General features: G+C 35.4%; 1 protein-coding gene across 2 annotated transcripts in view; it reads right to left on the minus strand.

Annotated features, from left to right (window-relative positions):
* Positions 1-1,934: 1,934 nt before the first annotated feature.
* Positions 1,935-12,925, minus strand: part of LOC123704327 (MAP/microtubule affinity-regulating kinase 4) — a 59,680-nt gene continuing 48,689 nt past the window's right edge. Inside the window, exons 14-23 of one of the 2 annotated variants that reach the window (XM_045652660.1) lie at positions 12,325-12,466; positions 10,965-11,047; positions 10,418-10,509; positions 9,799-9,883; positions 8,695-8,773; positions 6,916-7,713; positions 5,956-6,062; positions 5,257-5,338; positions 4,445-4,509; positions 1,935-3,799 (exon numbers count right to left, since the gene is read on the minus strand). In XM_045652660.1, coding sequence (XP_045508616.1) covers positions 2,321-3,799; positions 4,445-4,509; positions 5,257-5,338; positions 5,956-6,062; positions 6,916-7,713; positions 8,695-8,773; positions 9,799-9,883; positions 10,418-10,509; positions 10,965-11,047; positions 12,325-12,466 — 3,012 coding nt within the window. In that variant the 3' untranslated portion in view covers positions 1,935-2,320. The remainder of the gene's footprint in view (positions 3,800-4,444; positions 4,510-5,256; positions 5,339-5,955; positions 6,063-6,915; positions 7,714-8,694; positions 8,774-9,798; positions 9,884-10,417; positions 10,510-10,964; positions 11,048-12,324; positions 12,467-12,925) is intronic. The other variant, XM_045652661.1, reaches the window with a different exon arrangement.

The raw sequence follows: 12,925 nt of genomic DNA on the forward strand, positions 1-12,925 counted from the left end.
ATTTACACGTGGAAAGTACATAATTGGAATAAATAAAATGTATATAACAACATAATATACAGATATAACAAGGAAATAATATTTTACAATTCATTATAATTGTTTTTTATTTACAAAATTTGATATTCGAAGTATGGGGGACTAAATACATTGTTCATAACAAACATATTTCTAAACGTTTAAAAAAATAAAAATCCCGCCAAAAGTTTCGAAAAAAAATTGGGCGCCAGAAATGAAATTAAATAGACAACATTATTAACATAAATTTGAAAATAATTTATGAAAAATTGTGTTTAATATAAGTTATATTGCACGATCAATTCTATGATCAATATTTACTACTAAAAAGTTAAACAATGGATAAATTTCCACAATTTTCTACGATAGCTGTGTCCTGCTCTTGCTCACATGAAACATCAATCATAAAAAAAAGACAGGTTATTGTAATAACTAATCCATTGTAAAGCGAATGGGTAACATTTTATTAGTAAGACCGTTAGAAAATATGAAGAATTTCTATCAGATTTTCATGTTTATTAAATTTTATTCAAATTCAAAAAAAGTACATAGTAACGTAGTTGCTACGTTAAATAAATATATGATTCGTGTGTGAATATAATATACAAATAAATTAAATATGCAATGTATTTAGTCCCATAATACATAAAAATAAAAAGGAATGGACAAAAAAATTGTGAAATGCGACAATATCGCATGTGAATTGCTTACGACACGACATATCGTATCGTAACGTTAAAGGGAAGTTTTAAATACTATTCATAGAAGTGAAACTTCTTTAAGCGCGTTGAGAGTGAAATTTGAAGGGCGCGTCATGGCAATACAGTCACGTCATGGAGTAAAGCAACGATTTCGGTATCTTTGAATCTTGCCTAAGAAGTTTCACTTCTGACACGTGTGCTCGGCACACACGCCCTTTTTTATTTGGCTTAAAATATGTGTAAGACACTGTTTATCTGTCCCTTTGTGTGTTCGAGGCATTTAGAAAATCTACAGAATTGTTGGTACGACAGGACGGTATTTTTTGGAGAATGAAAAAAAACATTTTTTGTTAATATCGTGGACGGAACCCGTTTTTAAACGTGTCAAAGTAACTTTTTTTATTGCACACAGATAATAAATAAAAAATAATCGAAAGAAAAAATAATAATAACATTTTTAATGTCATTTGTGATAAGTTTTTAATACATTATTTTACCTTATTTATATTCGAAACATTTTAACCAACAAATATTTGTATTTTTAGCGAAAGCCTGCGCTATTTAAAATTAACTTTTAACTCTATATTATACGACAAAATTGATGAAAATTGATTTTATTGCTAATTTAATATTAATATTTAAGTGTTGCGTTTATTCCAATAATATTACAATTGCATCTTTCCCATATCCTATATTTTAACGATTCAAAATCGCTTCAAACTCTATATTTGAGTTTGAGTTTAAGTTTGAGTTGAAGTATGAACATCAATCTATATTTCGATCATTCAAAAGCGCTTCTCAAAGATTTATTAAATACTAGCGGTCCGTACTACATATTTACGTTTTCTCTATGTAGAGAAAACGTCCTCGAACCATCCACACCACAAAAGAACCATCCTCGTACTTCAAGGAATATAATAAAAAAAGAATTATCGAAATCGGTTCAGCCGTTCACACGTGATGCCGTGACAACGCGAAACGGGTTTCATTTTTATCTTAATATATATAAATCTCGTGTCACAATGTTTGTCCTCAATGGACGCCTAAACCACTTAACCGATTATAATAAAATTCGCACACCATGTGCAGTTCGATCCAACTTGAGAGATAGGATAGTTTAAATCTCAAATCGTTTTAGAGAAAGCGGGCGAAGCCGCGGGCGGTTAGCTAGTATATACATATAAATATAATATAGATTTCAGCTCAAGTTGTAGAGTTTGAGTTTCAAGTGAACAGCGTTCCATATTTCGACAATTTAAAATCGCTGCAGTCATTTTAAATATTTAAGTTTGAGTTCAAGTATGAATATCATTCTTTATTTCGAACATTTAAACGGCTTCTGTGTATTCAAAATATTCTATTTGAGTTTAGAGTTAAGTTTGAGTTTGAGTTTAAGTTTGAATTAAAGTATGAACCGTAACCGTGACAAAGTATTCTTTATTTGGATTATTTAAAAATTTGAGCTCAAATTTAAGTTATAGTTTGAGTTTGAGTTCCAGAACGAACATTCTATATTTCATCACTTTTTAACATTTTAAATATTTGAGTTTGAGTGTAACTTTGAGTGTGACTTAAAACCGGGTTCCGTCCGCCCTCACATTTCAAACCGTCAAACTGGTGATCAATTGTTGACACAGCTTCCCATACTCCCTTTGATCTCCCGAGATCCTCCTCATCTTCAGCCCTTTCATCTCTTTAGCTTTATCCTCACAGACCACCAACTCAATTTGAATACCCCCAGAGTACTCTAAATTGAGAAATCCGCTCAATTCCTCGTCACTATTTTTAGCTGACTCAACAAATATGTTCTGAGGCGGTACTCTTGTATTTATCGTTTCCATGAGCAACTCAACTATCCGTTGAGAATCTAATTGTGAGCACACTGTAGATAACGCGACTTCGTAATATTCCTGAACGCAAGATATCTGCTGTGGGTTTAACAAAATCGGTATTTTCTGCTCTGCCGGTCTACATATCTCCGTCAATCGTAGATCCATCGTGGATCTTTGTATTTGATCTATAGCTGGCTCTTCCCCCTCTCTCGGCATGTACACATCTTCGTAATATTCCTTGACTTCTCCTAACACGCCTTGCGCAGAAAAACTTGATCTGGGCGTTTCGCCCTTTTCCGAAAAACTGCCTCTTCCGAAATCGCTTTTTTCCGAAAACGAGGACCTTCCAAAATCACCACGTTCTGAAAAACTTCCTCTGTCCGAAAAGGAAAAAGACTCTCTGTGTTCTGAAAAGCTGCCTCTGTTTTCGCTGAAACCCGAACTAATACTGACTATATTCGAATAAATAGATTGTATGTTATGTTCGCAGTTCGGGGAAACGTTCGCCGAATCGTTGCTTAGAGAATCATCGCTAAATCCTAACGATTTGTCACTTCCCCGCCTCGGCCTGTCCAGGTATTTGCTAGTTTCATCAATACTTTCTTTGGGCGACTGCATTTCTGTGTCCTTTTCGATTTCTATTTCCGTTTCTTGACTGACTTTCCTCCCAATACCCTTGGTAATGGACGGCCGATCGTCTATTTCTGACGGTTCAGAAATAACGAATTGCGGTAAAGGATATTTCGCGTTTTCCAAACTATCCACACTGTCTTCAGATGATGAGGCCACTAGGGTAATTTCTGACCCTAGACAGTCCGTCAAACTGATTTGGGGGTTATTTGTAAAGGGGTAGTTTTGAAATTTGTCCGTACTATTCCCGTTGGAGATTTCCTCTTGAATCATATCTAGGGGGGATCCAGGGTTGGAAATAGGGGAGTTATTTAGCGATCTGTGTGTGACCATGTGTATTTGGGGGTGGACCATTGGATGCAGTTGGGGGTAACTGGTTTCCATGTCCACATTGCTGCGAAGGTCCAGCGGCGTGGAACTGGGTTGTGGAGTGCCCCTGGTGATGGATCCTGTATGGAGGTAGCTCAGACCTTCGGTGATCTGATGAAGAGGGGACCCTGGACTTGCTGGAGAGGCTCTGCCGAAGCTCCCGTAGGAATGGATGGACTTTAGGACGTCCGGTTGTATGTGCGCTGTATACAGGGTGTTCAGGTTCAGCCCCAGTTTGAGCGCGAGGTCCTGAGAATAAAAATGGTTTTGATAAATGCGTGGTATAAATTAGCTAGCATATTATTATATTAAATTATCATCTATACATATATAATAAATCTGTAGAAGGGTCAATTCTGTACATTGAAAATATTGAAAAAATAAATAGCAGGGGGTGTTACTGGATCGATACCAAACCCAAATATGTGATTAAAAAAATTTTTGTCTGTCTGTCTGTCTGTATGTTCAGGCATCACGTGAAAACTAACGGTTCGATTTCGATGAAACTTGGTATAATTATACCTTATTATCCTGGGCATAAAATAGGATACTTTTTATCCCGGAAAAATACGTAGAAAAAAAAAATTTTTAATTTTTCCGCGCGGACGGAGTCGCGGGCGGAAGCTAGTAATACATATGTATGTATGATAATTTTATATGTACATATACATTTACAAACTTTTTATTGCTTATAAACATAACAAATAAACTTGCAAAATTCGAAACAATATTATCAAAGGTATTACACCTTTCTAGTATTTTTTTATTTCTGTATAAGCACATTTTGTTTCATTATATGTATGCTGTAAATGGAATTGAGTTTACATGAAAGGTGTTTTTATGTATATAGTAAATAGCAAATACAATGTAAGTATATAATAAAAAAATAATCACCCTGTCTCTCGTGTTATCACCAGACAGGTCGAGCGGTGGCGAAGCTCCCGCGTGTATTGGTGATCCTGCAAGAAACATTATTTGTATAATATACTATAAATGTATCTATCTTCTTAATATATATAAATCTCGTGTCACAATGTGTGTCCTCAATGGACTCCTAAACCACTTAACCGATTATAATAAAATTCGCACATCATGTGCAGTTCGATCCAACTTGAGATAGGATAGTTTCAATCTCAAGTCGTTGAAAGCAAGCGAAACCGCGGGCGGTAAGCTAGTTGTTTTAATAAAGTAAGAGATGAGAAACGAAGCAAAAACTGGATAATCGAAAAATTAACTGCTCATTATTACTTGTATACGTATTTATCGTAAAAATAGGATTCACACGTAAGGGCTGACTTTTCAATCCTTGGTTAAAATTTATTCGTCGAATAATGTATAAAACTACCATTTTAAAAACGTATTCTAATTGCCCGTATTTGACAGTTTACGTGATATTTTAATATTATCCGTGTCCTTTATTGGACGGATAAGTTTTAACCAAGTATTGAAAAATCGGCCCTATGAATTATAATGATTTGGGAAGAACAAAACATATTAATAGATTGAATATTGTATACAGGAATATTTTTTTTCGCAAATTCTTACAAAAAAACTTCGTTACAATAATACTGAAAATATTTCTAAAATAGGTACTTATACTTGATAACTTTTTTCTATGAAAATACAGAAGTAAAGAAATATAAGTTTCTGTTAAGTTTTTTTTTGTTAAAACATTCTCTATTAAAATTAAATTAAAATCAACTTACCAGGTAAAGACGCAGGCGCATGCAACCGCGGCTCTAAGGGCGAAGCGCTAGCGCTCTGCCCCGACCTTCGTTCTAAGCCACGCTGTAGAAAAAAATATTTTTTATGAGTGCTCTAGTAACTAAATTTCACAAAAAATTAACAATATTTTTGTATTTTTATCATGTCAATTAATTTATCATGTAAAAAAATATTTGAATAAAAGCTATCAACCATTTTTTGTATTTTATTTTACCTGAATATCAACAAATAGAAACTATATTATGTACTAGCTAAACGCCCGCGGCTATTAAAAAAAACCGCATCAAAATCCGTTGCGTAGTTTTAAAGATTTAAGCGTACAAAGGGACATAGGGACAGAGAAAGCGACTTTGTTTTATACTATGTAGTGATTATGTATTATTATCTGTGCCTACACTTTTGCTGTAACCTTACATTTGCATCTACTTTTAACGTCACACACAATTTATGAATATTTCAAAACATAGCCAGAAGAAAATATCCGTCTTCAAAAAAAATATTTTTTCATACTTTCACATTTTTTGTAATTTTTTTCAACAACCTATCCGTACACCTGCAACTGCTGCATTACCTTCCTACATTTCCTCAAAAAAAAAATCACATTTTTTTATCTCTATTTTTCGTAATTAAAAATATTTGTCGTTTGTAAAAATATTTTATCAATCTGTCCCCATACACACCTGCAACTGCTGGTACTCAAGTCTCGCGGACGCTATATCGTGCGTTTGTCTTGGGGGCGAGCATTCCGCCCGACGCACGGGTGAATAGCGTTCCGGGTGTTCGCGAGCTGTGTGTGGACATACATACATGTTGTAGCGAGGTTAAGATGATAAAAAAAATATTTATAAGTTGTCTACATAATATAGGAAAACTGTCTAAATTATTGATTTTGCATAAAAAAGTATTCTAAATAAAGAATATAACTGACTTAACGACAGTTCTTGTACTATCCTTTGCTCTAGTGTTGTAAAATATTCTGATTTAAGATACAAAATTAATTAAGACTAGATATATTGTTGCTCAAATTGAAATTGATTGAACAATGTTTTCTAGTAGTGGGAATCGAACCCGTATTTTATCAATTAACTTCGGAAACGTTTAAACTTACGAAGCGACATATCCAAATAAAGCTTTATATTTTCTTATTTTTATAGAAAAAATATTAGAATAAAAAAATTATAAAAAGTTAACACAAATTTTGTCCCATACATATAACACCCCAATATACTATACAAGACACACACACACACACAAGCAAACACAGTGCGACTAACTACTTTGCAAAAAAAAAAAATAGTGAACTCCCAAAAAATTGCAAAAAATGTGACCTACCTTACTTTTAGTCACTTTAAACATATTATTATGTACCAACCTTATAGTTTTATACCTTTTTTAACCACAAAACCATTGAGTAAAAACCCTATAAAAACAAGATTTAAAAGACCTTTCCAATTTTTACAATTACGACGATTTAAACTTCAAAAAAATCGACATCACAACCCGACACACTATATTTTTATCATATACATATAACCATAAATCAAGCACCTTTATATTTTTTACTATATAACGACCAAACAACCACTTATCCATTTTTTTTAAAACTACCCTCCACCTTGGAAAAAATACAAAAAAATTACCCATTTCTTGTACTGTAGCCAACGTTTGTAGTTTCGCTCTGGGCCCAGAGTATTTCCTATGCCTTGTGTATTGTGAGGTTATAGCCGTTCCCGATGTTATAGATCCGCTCGGTATCGTGTTCCCACTAGAGAGCGTGGGCACGGGCGTCCCACTCGTTATCGATCCCATATTCCCACTCATTGATCCCATATTGCCGGTAGATAGTGTTGGTACTGGTGTACCACTTCTTATCGATCCTATAGTTCCACTTATGGGTCCCATAGTCCCACTTATGGGTCCCATATTGCCACTTATCGATCCCATATTATTAGACAGCGTTGGTACTGGCGTGCCACTAGTTATCGATCCCATAGTCCCACTAGATAGTGTCGGTACTGGAGTCCCACTCGTTATCGATCCCATAGTCCCACCAATCGATCCCATATTACTCGCCAACACTGGAGTCCCACTAGTTATTGAACCCATATTCGTAAAACCGAAATTCGGGAATATATCCATATTAATAGGCGTCCCTGACACTATAGACCCGGGGTTCGGAGGGTTTACCGGGGTCAGGGGGTTGATAGGGGTTCCCGAAGTTATCGATCCCATTACACTGCCTTGTGGTATCGTTTCTAACACGGGTTTCATTGATATAGGATAGTTGGGGGTTCCCGCGGTTATCGACCCCTGATTCGGGGGTTGTGGGGGGTTCGTGTGGGGGGGGCTGGAGTAACCAGCATTGTACTGTATAGATGGCGGCATGTAGTTTCGTTTCATACGCGCTTCGACTTCCATGACTAGTTCTGGACTTATTACTAAGTGGCGAAAAGGCAAAAAAAATAATCAAAATTAAAACATGGAATGCAACATGCTAAGAAGGGTGAATTGTGATTTTTTTGAAAATTAAAATACGTAAGGTGTATATTAAAAATTTGATTCAAGTACATATTAAAAAATCATTTTACATATTATTATTTTTAGAACTGTAACCGTAGAATCAATCATTGTTTTCTATAGTTATCTTTAAAAATATCACAAATCACACTTCAAAATAAAAAAGAATAAAACACACCAAGCACATTATATAAAATGCAGTTTTTTTATTGTACTTAAAAAAATTAAATTTCAAATAATTAACATTCTGACCATACATATATTGAAACGTCTTTAAAATAACATTTGTAAATTGAAAAAAAAAACTGCATACTTTGTTAAAATTATATTTGTGACGTTGAATTTGAAAAGTTACGTCACAAATATTATAAAAATAATCAAAACGACACACAACAATATACGTAGCAATTATTTTAAACAATTTAAATCAACTTTCTATATCTTTTTATTAAAAAAAAAATCGATCAGTGAAACCCATTTCCTGGTCATAAAACTTATTCAGAAGAAAGTCTTTGCACTTTTGTATCGTAATATTATATTAATTAATTGCTACATCTATATATAAAACAACTAACTAACACACATATAAAAAACCAAACAATTTCAACGCACTTGTATATTCGTTTACCATTTTTTTTTTTAATTAATATAATTAATACTCAAAATGAAACTTATTTAAAATGATAAGCCTTTAAAACCACACAAAAAGTTATACTATTCAATAACGCTTATCAAATGTCTGTAGTAAACTATTAAATAAACTACACTCCAACCAAAATTGCAAAATCAAGTGCGTCAAATTTCAAAAAATTTGAAAATCAAGTGCGTCAAATTTACACTACAACTACACTACACTTACACTACACTACACTAACACTACTTTACTACAAGTCACATCTTACCGGGCGGCCGTTCTGTGACCGTTAATAAACCGGTCCTCCTTACTCTTATGTTCGCTGACGACGATGGTGATGTACTTGCCTAAAAAATATAGTATAGTAAAATATAGGAAACTAGGTTTCCGTCCGCGGCTTCGCCCGCGCAGTCAAAGAAAAACCCGCATAGTTGCCGTTCCCGTGGGATTTCCGGGATGGCGTCATTTTCGCATGATAAAAAGTAGCCTATGTCCTTTCTCTGGTATCAAAATATCTCCATAACAATTTCATGAAAATTCGTTCAGTAGTTTAGGCGTGATTGAGTAACAGACAGACAGACAGAGTTACTTTCGCATTTATAATATTAATATGGATTATAATAAAAAACATATTAATAGCATAAAGTTATTTCAATGAATATCATAGTTAAAGGTACTCTTTTAATGAATATGAAGTAATAATAAAATCATCTCTATCACATTATTATTTCTGTAGATAATAATTATAATGAAACCAATGTCATTATACCAACTGCCTTCCTTCCTACTAGTCCGAATAATATTATAAACTAGCTGTTCCCCGCGGTTTCACCTGCGTGACTCCGCTCCTGTTGATCTTAGCGTGATGATATATAGCCTATAGCCTTCCTCGATGAATGGGCTATCTAATACCGAAATAATTTTTCAAATCGGACCAGTAGTTCCCGAGATTAGCGCGTTCAAACAAACTAATATTATAAAGCTGAAGAGCTTTATAATATTAGTATAGATACGAAAGTTTGTGAGGAAAGTTTATGTTTATAATTGTTACTCTTTCACGAAAATTCTACTGAACCGATCACAATGAAATTTGGTATGTATGTAGCTGAAGACGCAGAATAGGACATAGGCTACTTTTTATCCCGGAAATCCCACGGGAACGGTATCTATGATATATATTTTACTAGCTTACCGCCCGCGGCTTCGCCCGCTTTCTCTAAAACGATTTGAGATTTAAACTATCTCTCAAGTTGTATCGAACTGCACATGGTGTGCGAATTTTATTATAATCGGTTAAGTGGTTTAGGAGTCCATTGAGGACAAACATTGTGACACGAGATTTATATATATTAAGATTTAAGACCAGACTCACCATGGTTGTGGAAGCGCATACAGTAGCCGCGTCTTCTGGCGTTGCCATCGTGTGACGTTTACTGCTGCCGCGATTTAACATGTACCTGTTAAATATTATTTTAATCAGTAACATGACAGTAAAAGATCTTAATAAATTAATGAAGTTGGTATTTACAAATTGATATCTATCTTTTTTCATAAGATTACAGTCGGATAATAAACTTTTGTGCATGTGCATAAACCTGAATATTATAATAATGTCTATTCATCTCAATTTTATGTGTGCATTAATTGAACTAAATTATGTAAAAAAAAAAAACGTATTTTACCCTAAAGTTAATTCAATATTCTTATCTATACAAATATAATGAAGCTGAACAGTTTGTTTGTTTGAACGCGCTAATCTCAGGAATTACTGGTTCGATTTGAAAAATTCTTTCAGTGTTATATAGCCCATTTATCGAAGAAGGCTAGGCTATAATATATCATCAAGCTAAGACCAACAGGAGCGAAGCAATGCGGGTGAAACCGCGCGGCACAGCTAGTCATAAAACAAAAAAACTATACATTTTCATTATTTTTCCCTTCAGCTAAAAGTTTTAAAAGTTATTTCAATTCTTCAATAAATTCATACAAACCTGCACAAATTGCTATTATACTGTGATTCGGATGTTTGTTCCTCTGTACGCTCCGAATCGTCGGTCCGGTTCGTCGTACCGCTGTCTGACACCTGAAATGTAAAGTCAAAGTTAAATCCAAAGTGAAAGTGAAACTATTTAAATTATTTAGATTTAGACGTCAAAGTGTTAAATGCAAACGGAAATGCAAATGATTGTGTGTTTAAACTTAAAAAAAATGGTAAAAGCTAAGACTTATTTATGTAAGTATGCAGTTATTTATCATTTATATTATAAACACATTTTATTCGGATTTGACTGAATTATTTAAATTACCATGAATTATTAATTATTATTACTTTTTAGTAATTAATTGATTAATTATAGGTACATGATGTGAATGTGAGCACGTAAATTTACAAAAAGAGCAAAAGTAATTTTCCATACTCAACCCCCAACATATCCCCGCTCAACCAGCCTACTTCCCAAACCAACCCCGCTAAACCCTTTTCCCCAACCAACCCCGCTAACCCCTTCTCCCAACCAACCCGCAACCCCGTATACTTACGTGATGTGAATGCGAGCACGCGGGCGAGTGTGTCCGACCCACGTGCGCGCCGCCGTCTGACGCGCGACGTCCGAATGAAGACGCTGTTAATAAATATAAATATTATTACATATTATTAATTAATAAAAATAATATGTATTTAGTAGGGATGTAACCATACCGATACCGATATATCGGTATCGCCGATTATAAAACAACCGATATCGAAATCAAACAATTCAAAAAACCGCGCTCAATGAACGATGCGGGAGGTCGACTTTGTTTCCTGAAAAAACTCATCCAATAGTTGATTACGGATTGTATATGTATTACTAAGTTTAAGTGACTTTGTAAAATAATAATACTAAAATAAATGTTTCTCTTGTTTTTTGATTTGGCATTTTTATTTGACAGAATACGATTTACAGTTGAGTCTCTGTTAAATGTTGGTAACTTTTATGCATTATTTACTATTTATTTTTCTACCAAGCAATCGATATCGTATCGGCGAAAACATGTATCGTTACGTCACTAGTATTTAAGTTGCAATGCTACGGTAAAATAGGTAAAAGTATCAATAAAAAAACATAAAATAGTCCGTGTGCGGCAGTAGTGCTGCACCGCCGGCTGCTTGTTGCTGTGTGCAACACGCACTACTTGTTGCTATAGGCAACACAAGCAAAACGCGCTGCTGCTTGTTGATGTGTGCAACACTGCCCACTCGTTGCTATGTGCAACACCCCACTCGTTGCTATATGCAACACCTCACTCGTTGCTATGTGCAACATCCCACTCGTTGCTATATGCAACACCCCACTCGTTGCTATGTGCAACACCCCACTCGTTGCTATATGCAACACCACAGAACATATGAAACAGGTTAGAATGGCAATAATTCGCCGTTCCTATAAGAACCGGTGTCGCCTGTGGGTGTGGCCAAGTCCGCGCAAGTCTGCTTACGCACATATTTGCAATTTCAAATCTAGCCAATCATAGCGCCGCGCGATCACGCGATTTAAAATGGAACTAATCAAACGCATGATGATGATGTGAGCAGTGCTCATATCGTTGGCGCGTCTGCCCACCTACAATGCCTTTCTAACCTCTTTTTAACCGACTTCAAAAAAAAGGAGGAGGTTATCAATTCGGCCGGTATGTTACTCCGAGGTTTCTGAACCGATTTACGCGATTCTTTTTTGTTCGATGCGGGATGGTGTCGAATTGGTCCCATAAAAATTTTATTCGGATAGGCCCGGTAGTTTTTATTTTATGAGCTTTTTTGTCTGTGGGTATTTGTAAATTTTGCAAGTGCAAGTTTGAAGTCGGTTGTTTTTAACGCAGTTATCACTTGTATATGTTCTGTGTGCAACACAGCACTGACCGTGATGCAACATGGCCTGCGGCGGCTTCAGCAGGTGCTGGTCCTTGACACTGAAGTGGTGCGGCGGGCGGTGCTGCACCGCCGGCAGCTTGCCCGCCAGGTCCGTGTGCGGTAATAGTGCAACACGTGCTGCCGCTTGTTGCTGCAACCAACATACATACATATATAAATATACTAGCTTTCCGCCCGCGGCTTCGCCCGCGTTTTCAAAGAAAAACCCGCATAGTTCCCGTTCCCGATGGATTTCCGGGATAAAACCTATCCTATCTCTCAAGTTGAAACGAACTGCACATGGTGTGCGAATTTTATTATAATCGGTTAAGTGGTTTAGGAGTCCATTGAGGACAAACATTGTGACACGAGATTTTATATAAATATATACAGTGGTGGACGTTTAATTAGAAACAGTAACACAATGAAGTAGTCATCAAGTTTATTTAACATTTGTGTATTAACGTATTAGAGATTAAGCACTATTTCATATTTAATGGAACACCCGTTTATCTAGTTTTATAAGAAACTAGCTTTCCGCCCGCGGCTTCGCCCGCGTTTTCAAAGAAAAACCCGCATAATTCCCGTTCCCGATGGATTTCCGGGATAA

The sequence above is a fragment of the Colias croceus genome, chromosome 29 (genome assembly GCF_905220415.1).
Source record: "Colias croceus chromosome 29, ilColCroc2.1".
NCBI lineage: Eukaryota > Metazoa > Arthropoda > Insecta > Lepidoptera > Pieridae > Colias > Colias croceus.